This window comes from Elephantulus edwardii, unplaced genomic scaffold, assembly GCF_000299155.1.
Source record: "Elephantulus edwardii isolate Elephantulus edwardi_28Jun2011 unplaced genomic scaffold, EleEdw1.0 scaffold00440, whole genome shotgun sequence".
In the NCBI taxonomy this organism is placed as follows: domain Eukaryota; kingdom Metazoa; phylum Chordata; class Mammalia; order Macroscelidea; family Macroscelididae; genus Elephantulus; species Elephantulus edwardii.
The window spans coordinates 618,645-631,919 of record NW_006400190.1 but is presented as its reverse complement, the minus strand read 5'-3'; the positions used below and the strand labels follow the sequence as shown (position 1 = coordinate 631,919).

At 51.5% G+C, this 13,275-nt stretch overlaps 1 protein-coding gene and 1 pseudogene across 1 annotated transcript; both read right to left on the bottom strand.

The window, feature by feature from the left end:
- The window catches only part of LOC102870799, a 10,938-nt pseudogene extending 6,504 nt beyond the window's left edge, over positions 1 to 4,434 (bottom strand).
- Positions 4,435 to 11,054: 6,620 nt separating this feature from the next.
- GPR132 (G protein-coupled receptor 132) lies at positions 11,055 to 12,817 on the bottom strand. The gene is made up of 3 exons (XM_006902701.1): positions 12,804 to 12,817; positions 11,337 to 12,378; positions 11,055 to 11,063 (listed from the first exon to the last, which is right to left on the bottom strand). Exons 1-3 carry the CDS (start codon positions 12,815 to 12,817, stop codon positions 11,055 to 11,057), a joined length of 1,065 nt encoding a protein of 354 aa, XP_006902763.1.
- Between the last annotated feature and the right edge of the window lie 458 nt (positions 12,818 to 13,275).

Here is a 13,275-nt window from a genome sequence, read left to right as displayed (position 1 = left end):
TCCATTAGTTGTGACCAATACCCCACAGTGATGTTAACAAGGGAGGTGGGGTCTAGGGTGTAGGATGTTTGTTGTCTCTATGACTCATTGTGCCCGTGTGAACTACAGGTCTGGATCTTGTCCTGCTCCATTCTGATGACCTCCACTATGCTCAAGCCCATTGTTACAATCACTGTCAGTCTGTCTCTTGAGGGTCCTCTCTCTCCGACCCTTCACCTTTCCCAGCATGGTGTCTCTCCAAGGACTGACCCCTGCTGACAACACATCCAAAGCCTGTGAGACAGTTTCACCGTCCTCGCCTCTAAACAGCACTCTGCTCACGCTTCCTTCCGGATAGATTTCTTTCTTTATGGCGGCCCATGGGGTAGTTGGTACTCTCAACACAATTCAAACGCATTCAGTTTTTTCCTATTCATTGTCCGATTTTCAGATGCATAGGAAGCAATTGAAATGATCATGGTTTTGATCAGGTGCACCTTAGTCTTTAAACTGACATCATTACTTTTTAGAACTTTGGAGAAGTCCTTAACAGCAGATTTTACCCCTGCAACACAGCTTTTGATTTCTTGACTGTTGATTACATTAATCAATTGTAATTAATGTTATAAAACAAAATATACATGAATGATTGGATAAAAAGCCAGTATAATTTGTAAATTTTCACCCAAATTTAAAAATAATTAATTGGGGGGAGGGTAAGCTGGCATACATTGTCAACCAAAAGGAGGTGTCAGAACCACACAAATATACGGGTCACAGATATTTTTTTTAAAGGAAAAGGCTTTGTAGACGCTGCTGCCACACCAGCACACTTGTACTGCCTGCGCCCCATCCCAAAGTGTACTCAGCCATCACCGTCAATGGCGAACCTTTAAGCCATGTCTCCTTGGAGCTGTGTGCAGAAAAAGTCCCAAAGACAGCAGGAAATCTCCGTTCTCTGAGTACTTGGGAGAAAGGATTTGGTTACAAGGGTTCCTTCTTTTTCAGAATCATTCCTGAATTTATGTGCCAGGGTGTTGACTTCTCACGCCATAATGGTACTGGTGGCAAGTCCACATACAGGGAGAAGTTAGATGATGTGAACTTCCTCCCGAAGCACACAGGTCCTAGCATCCTGTCCATGACAAATGCTGGGCCCAGTACAAACAGCTCCCATATTTTGTACTGGTTAGTATACAGTAGTACTGCTAAGGCTGAATGATTGGAGGGCAAGTGTAGTCACAAGGGGAAGGAAGGCATGAGCATAGTGGAAGCCAGGGGCGCTGTAGGTACAGGAGTGGCAAGACCAGAGTCTCTGACCATGGACAGCTCTCGTTGATCCCTGTTTCATGTTTTCTCTTAATCACCAGAGCATTCCTTCCATAGCTCCAGAGGTCACCCTGTCCCCCAGGGTGCTTGCAGGGTCTTTTCATCTTTGTGCTCTTGCTACAGGTCTGTAGGTTCCATGATTTCTTTCTTCTCCAAGTGTAGCAGGATTGAAGAGTTAAGTTTATCACTAGGAAAAGTTATTTTTGTTCTGTGTCATCGAGTCTCTTGTGACTTGGAACAATAGTTTTGAACCCTGCCCTGTCCTGAGCCAGTCTCACTGACTCCTGACAACCCCCATTACTCCAGTTACTATGTCAATCTATCTCATCTGGGATCTTCTTCACCTCCTGCGCTGTCCCTCCACCCTTCCAAGCATGATAGACTTCTCCAAGGACTGGTTCCTCCTGACACTGTGCCCATAGTACATTAGGCAGAGCTTCAAAATCCTAGCCTCCAAGGAGCAACTTGGTTTCACATTCTCTAGGGTGTTTGTTATCTTGATAGTCTGTGTAATATTCAACACTCTTCTTCAGCACCACAACTCAAAGTCATTGATCTTTCTGCCATCCTTAGTCAGTGTCCTGCTCTCTGATGCATAGTAAATAATGGTAAAGACCTTAACCTGGATCAGGTCCACCTTAGTCTCTAGACTGATGTCATTGCTCTTTAGCACTCTGGAGAGGTCCCTGGCTGCAGATTTTCCTGGTACAATTCATCTTTTGATTTTCTGACCACTGGTGCCAAGAGTGTTGATTGTGGAGCCAAGCAAGCTGAAATTGTTAACAATTTCACTCTCTTCTTTCTCTGTCATGGTGCTGCCAGTTGGCTCAGTGGTGAGAATCTTTGTTTTCTTGGTGTTGAGCTTCAATCCATATTGAAGGCTACAGTCCTTGACCTTCTGAAGCAAATACTTCATTTTGCCTTCCTCATTTTTGGCAAGCAAGTTCGTGGCATCTGCATAATACAAGTTGTTGATGAGACTTCCTCCAATCCTGATTCCTCTTCATATAGTCCAGGCTCCCAAATGATCTTTTCTACATATAGATTGAAAAGGTATGGAGACAGGACGTATCCCTGATGCATTCCTTTCCCAATTTTGAATCATACAGTGTTTTCTTGTTCTGTTCTGACAACTGCTTCCTGGTTCAAGTATACATTTCACAGGAGCACAATCAGGTGTCCTGGGGGAAAAAGATAATTTGCTGTGTAAAAAAAGATAATTTGCTGTGTTTAGATGTGTGCATTTATAAATAGACTATCATTTAGAACTGTTTTAGGTTGACAAAAATTTTGAGAAAATAGTGTTCTTATGTGTCAATTGAGGTGTTTCAACAAACAAATACATCCCTGGACATGCTCCATGTAGCCAACCTTGCCACCTGGATTCATATACGTTCCCATTTGGAAAAAAGTTATCTAAGAGTCTGGGATCTGACTGGTACAGAAGGAGATTGTCCTTCCTTCTCCAGCGGGGCATCTGGTGGATTTGAACTTCTCACTTCTGGGATTGTAGTGCAGCTTCTTGCCACTAAGGTGCGCCTGATTCAGGCTATAGTCTTTGCAATTACGTGCTATGCATCGGAGAGTTGGACAGTGAATAGGGCTGATAGAAAGAGAATTGATGCCTTTGAGCTGTGGTGCTGGAGAAGAGTGTTGAATATACCATGGACTGCTAGGAGAACAAACAGGTTTGTCCTGGAGAGGGTGAAGTCAGAATGCTCCTTGGAGTCGAGGATTCTGAGGCTTTGTCTGACATACTTTGGGTATGTTGCAAGGAGGGACAAGTCCTTGAAGAGGAACATCATGTTTGGGAGAGTGGAGGGATGGCACAGGAGAGGAAGACTCTCGATGAGATGATCGATTCTGTGAGTAGAGTGGTGGGAGTGCGTTTGAGACGGCGAGGTTGGCACAGGATAGAACGTCGTTTAGGGCTCTTGTACACAGGGTCCCTATGAGTCACAAGCGACTTGATGGCACATAACAACAACAAGAGTCTGGACATTATTGAATAATATCATTAACACCACATGCTAATAAAATCTTCCTTAAGTTTATTAAAAAATTAAATAGAATAGTACATCAACAGGTAACTGCCAGAAATTCAAGCTGGATTCAGAAAAGTCCATAGGACAAAGGATATCATTACTGGTTGATGTCCGATAGATCTTGGCTGAAAGCAGAGAATACTGGAAAGATGTTTACTTCGGTTTTACTGATTATGCAAATGCTCTTGACTACGCTGTTTTTAGGTGCTGTCGAGTATGTCTCATAGTGACCGTATGAACCTGTCCTGTCCTGCACCGTCCTCACAATCTCTGACCACTGAAGCACATTGCTGCAGTCACTGCCAGTCCATCCTGGGGGAGTCTCCCTCCCTCTCGCTGACCCTAGACTTAATTAAGTACAATGTCTGACCATCCCTTAGGGTGCACCGTCTCACCCTTCACCCAGATTATCCAGTTATTAATTTATATCCCCCTCTCCCCCCTTTCTCACCTCTGGGATCCATAAACTGTCCTCTCATATCTGCCAGAAGCGTGTGCCCACGTGTGCCCAAGGGAGTTGGTTCAGGCACATAAATTGCAGAGCTGGACATTGGCAACCAGGAAAGGAGCTTCTTTGTATCCCTGGAGAGGGAGCTGCAGATCCACTCGGGGACAGCACTCCCAGTTTGAAGGGCAGGCCAGATCCAAGGCAGCCATGTCCCTCCATTTGGTAGTGTGGACAGGAGAGTGCAGCCGTGTGTGTATGTGTGTGTGTACACGCGTGAGTGTGTGTGCTTTCTCACCAGTCTAAGACATACAGGTCAGGGTTGAGTGACAGTGCAGGGTGGTCTCTGCCTTGTCCTACTTTGGGGGAGGCTGTGGGGTTACAGTGTCTATGGCTGGGTGTCCAGCTCTGTCAGCGCAGGCTCTGAAGCCTTCTGGGACCTGTGTCCACACAGCATGGGCTCTCTTCGACAGCCCAGGAGTGGACTCTCAGGGCGCCCTGGGGTTTGAGGGGGTTTCCAGCCCTCAAGTCCACCCAACACCTTGCTTGTCTGCAGATTCCTACCAAGGGCGGGGCCCAGCCAGTGTCTCTGTCATGAGAGGTGCTGCGGCCATTGGCCACAAGGCTCAGGGCCATCACTGCTGCTTTCAGAGCTGGTTGAGGCCATGGGGTGGAGGGCTGGCAGGTCAGGCTTTGAGGTCCGTCTGCATGGCCGCAAGCGAAGGGCCCGCTGCCCACTGCCCGCGTTGCCCTCTGCCCACTTCCTGCTGCCCTCACTGTCCTCTGTCCGCTGTCCCCACTGTCCCCACTGTCCCCGCTGCCGCCCCTGCCCGCTGCCCCCTCTGCCCACTGCCCCCTCTGCCCGCTGTCCCCGCTGCCCGCTGCCCCCGCTTTCCCCTGCCTGCTGCCCGCTGCACGCTGCCCGCTGCCCGTTGCCCGTTGTCCCCTCTGCCCGCTGCCCGCTGTCCCCGCTGCCCTCTGCCCCCGCTGCCCTCTGCCCCCGCTGCCCGCTGCTGCCCGCTGTCCCCACTGTCCCCGCTGCCCTCTGCCCCCGCTGCCCTCTGCCCCCGCTGCCCGCTGCTGCCTCGGCCTGCGGCGCGCGCCCCCTGGTGGCCGCGAGGAGGGGCCGGTGCAGCGCGGACTCCGCCCGGGTTGGCGGCGCCCTCTAGGGGCCACATTGGGAACAGCAGGCATCTCTTGCCTGGACCATTTGGGAGGGGCTGGATGCTCCGTCCTGAGACTGAATAGTGGCCAGTCACCCCAGCCGGAAATAGTGTCTTCATGAACCTCCAGAAATCAGGGAGTCTGCTATCCGCAATTCAGAGATGAGCAAACTCAGGCATCTAATGAAAAACGCTCCAAGGCCCTGAGCCGACTTTGACTCCAAGGACCCTGCAGGGTGGAGGAGAGAGGCCATCCAGGCTCTGAGGTTTACTCCTCATAGAAATAGCCTGTCACAGCTTCCCCCTCAGACCTACCGGTGGGCTCAAACCTCTGACCACTTCTGTAAGCCACCAAGTGCTTATCTGCAGCGCCACAGGGCTGCTGAGGCGGAGTGCAGATAACTGCCCTCCCCTGTATGTACAAGCTTAGCCTCTCTGGCCTGGAAGGTGGTGAGGTCACAGGCGGCATCCTCAGAGCCCTGGCCCACCGCTGTCCCCGCAGCCTACAGCACTGGTGGGAGGAGACATGGGTGTGGTCACTGTGGGTGGAGGCCCTGCCTCCCTGCTGGCTCTTCTCCCACCTTGGGATGGACAGGCATGCCCACCTTCAGGCTCTGTCCAGCAGGGCTGCCTGACCCCCAGGGCTGCCAGTGTGGACTCAAGAGCAGGCACTCTTGTGACCAACAAGGTCAGGCTAGTCGTCCAGTCAGGCTGGCCCCAGTTCCCAGAAAGAAAGGGAAGTGGTGCCTACTGAGGACATTATAGCCAGGTAGGAACTGACAGCTTTGGGGGACAGACCACTGCTGTGACAGAGGACATCATCACCAGGTGGACTCTGACAGCTTTGGGGACAGACCGCTGCTCTGACCCTCAGCCAGAACACTGTTCACCCAGCTCCTCATCCTTCACTCCAGCCTGTACATGGCTCACCCCTCCCCTCCCTCCAGTGAGGTCACACAGCTCACCCCAACTGCCCACCCCTCCTTCCCATATATACACCCCTCCTCCCACATCCACACTTCCCTCCACACCCCTCCTTCAGCCCAGGGGCCTCTGGAGCTTTCACGGCTGCCTGCACGGCTGAGTGAGTGGTGATGGGCAGAATCCTTGCCTGTGCTGAGGACAGTGGGACAGGCCCAAGCTGAGCCTGGAGGCCAAGCTGAGGCCAGGCAGGCCAGCCCAGGGGTGGAGAGGCAAAGACAGGCCTCCTTGGAGCCTCTGAGGGAGCATGCCCCTGGTGTTTGGAGTCTGACCCAGCATGGAGAGAATCTACTCCTGCTTTAGCTTCCCTGTCATGAACTTTCGTTCTTGTGACTCTGGACTCTCCCAGGTGGACATATGGCCCCTCACAGTGACCCTGCACCTCCGGCCTCTGCCACCTGGAGCCCACTGCTGTAACCGCTCTGCTGATGTTCCACCTTCCCAGCACATGTGCCCCATGCAGGTGAGAGGCGGGCTCACCATCCTCGCGTCTACGAAGCACCGGGCTCTACCTCCTCCAAGGCGATCTGTGCAGTCCGTGGATACTCAGTACATTACATCAGCAGCATGCTTCAACGGCATCGGCTCTTCCTTGGTCTTCCTTATTCATGGTCTAGTTCTCATGGGCATGTGAGACAACCGGAAATGCCATGGCTCAGAGCCATCAAGTGGACATCCTGGTTTGTTTGTTTTTAATAGGTAAAGGATTTATTTTCCATTATATGGACACCTTCTTGTCTTGATTATCTTCAAGTTGTTTTTTTTTTATTAACAATAACATATAACATTAAAACCTGTGAATCATAAATATGCAGCTTGTTGAATTTCCATAGAGAGAACTCATTTGTACAATCATCACCTGGATCAGGAAATACATTGTCAGCACTCAGAAGTCCAACTTATGACCCTCTCAATTTCTATCTTCATTCCTCTTTGTAGGGTTATCCTTTTGATCTGTTGTTGTTGTTAAGTGCCATTGAGTCGTAGGTGACTCATAACGACCCTATGAAATGAAGACCCTCAACACTTGCATGCATGAATTTCATCCTTTGATCCTGACGTGTTGGGAGAGGCAAACGGCATCTCAAGGAAGAATTAGAGCAATTGCATGCTCCTTCATGACAAGAGGACCATCAGCAAAGGGGAACACAGGGCATGACTGTACTTTCTTGTTCTGGATCCCAGACCAGCTTTCCTCTTTGGGAGTGTGAAAAGTCAGCGTGAGGAATCTTCTTGCTGGCATCTCATCTGCCTCATGCCTGATTTTCATGCAATCAAGAGAAGTTTTGCTAGGTGTGGATGCTGAGGAAACTTGGACGTGAAGGTAGTTGAGTGTAACCATGTGCAAAAGACTGGAGTTGTTGCATTGACCACATAATTGATCAGAACTTAGGGCATCTTGTAAGTGGTTGGCTGAGCATGAAAAAAACCTGATTCATTGTGATTTATTACACATTTCTTAGGAGAAAACAAGAAGTTTTCTGCTGAGGGGAGGGCTAATGTGGGTGGAGATTATAGGATTCGTTAGAGCTAGAGATTAGAAAAATATATTGAAGCATTTTCTTCACTCTTTTACACATATTCTCCTGGGGACTCAAATGTAAGCATCTGTAGCAAATGAATGTAATGAGATTGAAATAATTTCTGATTAGGTAATGGCAAGTTAAGGATTCATTAAATTCTTAACTCCTGGAAGGTAAGGGTTATTTTCTGATGCTGTGTTAACCCAGGCACAGTGTCCTGCACAAGGCATTGGCTGCCCTTTGGTGGTGTGTGATCCTTTCGAATTTCTTTCCATAACTTTTGGTCACCAGGCAACAGTCAAGCACTTTACCACTGTTTCACTAAATCTCTCCATACAGTGAAGGCATCTCCTTTCCATGAACATCTCTCAATATTCATCAACTGTTTCTCTCTGGGTAACAAATGATTGAGGAGAAGGGTCAGAGTCGAGACAGAAGATACTTGAAGCCCATGAGATGAGACACATGTCATGTCACATCCTGGGTTTTTAACAGTGATCCCAGGACACTGATATGCCATCTTTACATCTGTTACTAAACCTGAAGCCGGTGACACAGCTGTGAGGTGCACAGCACTCATTGCAGATCCTGGGGTAGAGGGAGGGGCACATCAGTGGACAGGGACTCCCTGGAGAAGGAGCTCGCTGGCAGAGGCCACAGGCCCAGAGACAGGCTCCCTGGCTGGACCCTCTCCAAATGCTGTCGGACCATGCCAAGACCAGGTGCTAGGAGAAGCGATGCAGTGCCTGTCTTTGACTGAAGCAAAAAGAAAACAAAACAGGCTTTAAGAGTCAACAGAAGAGGCTGCTCTGGGAGGCTCAGATGATAAGCGTCAACTACTAGCTGCAAGGTTGGAGGTTCAAGCCCATCCAGAGGTCCTCAGAAGACAAGCCCGAGTCTGGGAAAGTTTGTGGGCAGTTTTTCTCTGTGCACACAGGATCACCATGAGAAGAAGTGGACAAGAAAGGGGTGACTGGGTCACCTCACTGTCTTCAGGAGCCCAGGGCACGTGGCAAGTGCCTGCCCTTCCCTGTGCACAGCAGGCAGGTGGGCACCAGGTGGGGATGGGCTGGCCTCGGTTGTTTGTCCATCACTGAGTGGCCCTGGGCTCAGCTCCCTGTCCACTCTGGGAGGTGGTACATTTCCTGCAGTCTCTGGTGGGCAGAGCCACTTGTCCTTAGATGAGACCGTATGTGATCGCAAGACTGGACATGGGTCACCCTGAACTGCAGCATGGGCTGTCGATCTGGGGGCAAGGGGCAGAGGGGATACACGGGAGACAGGCACATGGAGATAGAGGACTCAACACCCCCAGAACTTGCAGAGAGATGGGAAGTGTGCCCACCCGGCTCATCTCAGAGGAGCCCCAGCCAGCACCTGCCTTTGGAACCCAGAGGGCCAGCTTGCTGCTGCGCTTTTCAGGGACTCGGGGGTCAGGCTGAGGGCTGGGACTCCACGCCTGCAGGATCTTCTCACTGCTATCCTGTACTTTCTGGCCCCCAAGACCCCTGCTTGTCCCTCTGGCAGCCGCCGGAACACCTCTCTGGGCCCCAGGAGGTGAGGGGATGGAGTTATGTTGAAGGGAGTGGAGGGAGGCACGCGTTTGTCTTTATTTCTGATTCCAGCAGAGAGGTGCCATCCACACCTTCAACTTGTCCTCAGGTGGCCAATCCCTCCTAGCCACGCCCCTACCGCCAAAGCCCCAGACCACGCCCCTCACGCCCATGCCTCTCCTGGGGACCATGGGCAGCCAGGAGATGACCATTTCACAGGTGAGAAAGTCAAGGCAGCCGCATTACCTGGCATTCAGTAGCCATGTCCACAGAGTGGGGATCCAGCTGGAGATTTCAGGGTTCCACACTTGTCAGACCCTGAAGGAGTGGCAGGAGTGTGAGCAGGGGCAGGTAACTGCTGGCTCTTGACTTGCCCTGTCCACAGCCTTCAACTGGCTCGGCCAACAGTGAAGAGTTGGATCCGGAAGGAATGCCCGGCGTCCAGATCACATTGTCCCAGGGGACAGCGTTCCCTGCCCGAGTGTTTAGGGCCCCCACAGCATCCTGCCCACTGGAGCCAGTGCCTGCCCAGAGCCCAGGATGTCCACAGGGCACTGACTCCACCCCATGCCCTGCAGCCGTGGACGATGACGTTATCACCTGTGGCAGGCCCACCATTGCCCCCAGGACTGCTGCTGTGACATGCCTCCTGAACAAGGATGCAGACGATGACATTATCACCTGATGTTGGACAGCCATCATCGGCCCCACTGCCCACCTGACCTGGGCTCTGCTGAAGCCCCCACTGCTAGCTCCAGGCCATTCAGAAGTCCCAGGCAGAATGGGTGGTGGCCTCCCGCATGCTGGGCAGCAAGCTGCTGCCGCCTAGGCTGAGGCCTCCTTCCTGTTGCCTGTGCCCAGTGCCATGGCTTCCATCTCACCTGATCAGCGACCTGAACTAGCCAGAAAGGCCGGGGATGGCGAAGCCAGCACCTCAGAAACTATAGCAAATGGTCATCTCTGCAGCTCTTAGAAGAGCCACTGTCTTGACTTGCTTGAGGTAATCCGACTGTGGGCCAAACCCTTGTCGCACTGAGTCAGTGTGGTCTCCAACATCAGGGACATGTGACTTGCTGGCAAAGAAGGTGGGAGGCAGGAGCGACAGTGAAAATAAAGCCAGTTTATTATTAGTGAAAGCGTAAAGAGAGCCAGTACATTCAGGAGAGGCACTGGCCGCTCACCGACAGAAAAGGGGTGCAGAGCACCAGAGGCTATGAGGGGGTTGTGGCTGTTGTGTGCCATCAAATATGAACTGACCCATAGCTGACCCTCCAGTGGGTTTTCAGAGGCAGTTAATTCCACGAGAGGAGACAGTGAGAGGATTTAAACTGCTGCCTTTGGGATTGCAGTACTGCTTCTTACCACTAGGCCACCTTATATAGAAAGCCACCTACAGCACGTTTTATGCAAATGAAGAACAGCAGTGTCTGGACCAATGGGGTGATGTTTCTAGAGGTTCCCACTCTGGTCCTCTGTTAGTGGAGTCACTGAGCCTCACTGCTGCTTTCCTGCCAGGGTCAGCTTTCTGAAGCCCTGGCGTCTTCCTTATACTGCCACCTGTACATCGCTTGGCTCTGATTGATTGAGGACTGGCCTCTGGCCTCTGCTGGAGGCTTCTTTAGAAGTTGACATAAGGTCTTTTGGCACTGATTGGCTGAAGACTGACCCTTGCCCTCTGCTGGAGCCTTTGAATTCCAAGGGCTCAGGCTGTACTCTCAGCTACAAGTTGCTTTAGGTTTTAACTTGACCTTTGACCAACACCCCTTTCCTGCACTTCTGCCCCAGATCATTTAACAGCCAGTTAACTCCTAACTTTACTGTGGGCCTCTGTGCCTTGGGCTTGACTAGGGGATACCTGGAGGGTGGGGGTCTCCAGGGGCAGAGGCTCCCCGAGGGAACAGCTACAGAACAAGAAGCCAGTGGTAGGCCTTCTAGAATAATCTCCCTGGTCAGCACCATAGGTGCCGTATAGCTGGACCTGGAGGCAGGGGAACTCTGTCAGCTGCTCCCTCCACACTCTGCACAGGACTCTTCACTCAGCCACTCTGAGGTGCATGGGGAGTCCCAGGTGCCAGTGGAAGCCACAGAAAATGGGCCCCCAACTCACTGCTGTCAAGCCCGGACTTGGAGTGAGCCAGTCAGTGTGGAAACGCCCAACACAGTTTCCAAGGGTGGAAACTTGACGAGAGCCGAGCGCCTCATCTCTGTCCTGGGAGATGGCTTGCAAGTTTGAATTGCTGAACTTTTGGTTAGCAGCCAAGCTCTCTAACCACTGTGCCACCAGGGCTCCCTGGCAGATTGTCAAGGCTGGGAAACACTTGGCAGCTGGCGAGGTCACTGGGGGACATGGGGGTCCCCATGTCCTTGGAGCTGGTGAGCCTGGTGTGGTCGGCCCTGGTGGCCCAGGCTCTCCACTCCCTGTGGATTTGGGACACTTTCTGCCTGGAATGCTCAGTGGCCAGCATGTAGATGATGGGGTCGGCCACGCTGTTGACCGTGGCCAAGCCGAGGAACACCACTGAGGCCGTGTACAGGCTTCTCTCCACGGTGCACACAGCATCCACATCCGCTCCATAGAGGGAGACGGCCAAGGCTTTGATGAAGAGCACCACGTGGTAGGGGGCGAAGCAGACCAGGAAGATGAGGACGATGGCCACTGAGAAGCGCTTCACCTTGGCCTTGCGCGCTTCGCTCAGGCCCATGCTGCGCCGGATGCTCCGGAGCATGAGCTGGGTGTTGAAGGCGATGAAGACGAGAGGAAGTGCGAAGCCAAAGACAAAGCGCAGGTAGTAATACACGCTGATGGTGCGGGTGGGCAGCTCCTCAAAGCAGGTCCGCTCCTCCTTCATGTAAAACACAGGCACGTGGACCAGCCCCACGAGCAGGAAGACGCACACGGAGGTGTAGATGGCCGTCTTCTGGCGGCGGCATCCTCGGCTCTCCAGGGCGTAGGCCACCGCACAGAGCCGGTCAAGCGAGATGCAGCAGAGGAAGAGGATGCTGACGTAGATGTTGCAGAAGAAGATGTAGGCGGTGACCTTGCACGCCCGCGGGCCCAGCACCCAGTGGTGCTGGTTCTGGATGTAGAGGATCCAGAGCGGGAGAGTGCTGGCATAGAGCAGCTCGCACAGCGCCAAGCAGAAGAGGTACACGGCCAGCACGTTGCCTTGCAGCGCCTGCAGCAGCGTCAGCCACGCCGTCAGGAAGTTGGCTGGGATGCCCAGCGCGCACACAGAGCTGTACACCGACACCAGGAACACACGGCTCTCCTCATAGGACACGTTGCAGCTCGCTCCAGGGTGGAAAACGGAGGTGGCGTTTCCTGCAAAACAGGAATGAGGACAGATCTCCAGGAACCACCTGGGACAGACTCCACAGTGATGCCAGAGGAGCTGATCCTGGGTGGATTTCAGTCCTCGGGGGACTTGGAAAGCGATTGTTTCATCACAGAACAGAAGTCACGCACCACTGAATCTTTGCAAGTCAGGGAGCTCACTCGTCAAGAAATTTGCTTCTATTTGTAAAGCGATTCTAGTTAGAGAGGAAGTGAAAAGAAACAACTTTAGGGTTGTGAATAAAATGGTGATTTATAAAGAGCCTCCAAGAAAATTCACAAACTTTCTCATTAAAATAAAAAAGAGGAAACCCATAGACTTAGCAAATATTAAAAAAAGAGCAATAAGGTAAGACAAGCCATCAATCCAGGAACTCAACACAGAAAGGCAGATGCAACTGAAAAGTCTGCAACACTTTGAAAAAGAGCAAAATGACAGCACTAAACCCACCTATTGATCGTCATACTGACTGGGAATGGATGAAGTGTCCCAGTCAAGACAGAAAGAGCAGCACAGAGGAACAGGACCCACCACAGAGCTGTCTGTGAGAGCCACGCCTCACAAGGCAAAGCCAGGCTAAAAATCAGAGGCTGGGCAAATGATCGAGCAAATAATACAAACCCGAGCAAGAGAGGTAGTAGTAGGAGTAGTAATAATAATAATAATAGTAATAATAATAATAATAATAATAATTTCTGATAAATTAAACTTCAAGGCAAAAAATCAGCATAAGAGACAAAGAAGGGCCTTATAAAATGATCAAAGGATCAAGAAAACAAGAGGACTATAAGTAAGAGCTATCCACCCAATCACAGGATCACAGACACATCAATCAAACGTGAATAGATTTGAAGAGAGAAATAGCCATCTCCACAGGAATAAGTGCCGTCGAGTTGACTGTAGCTCTGAACCTTGCCCTGCC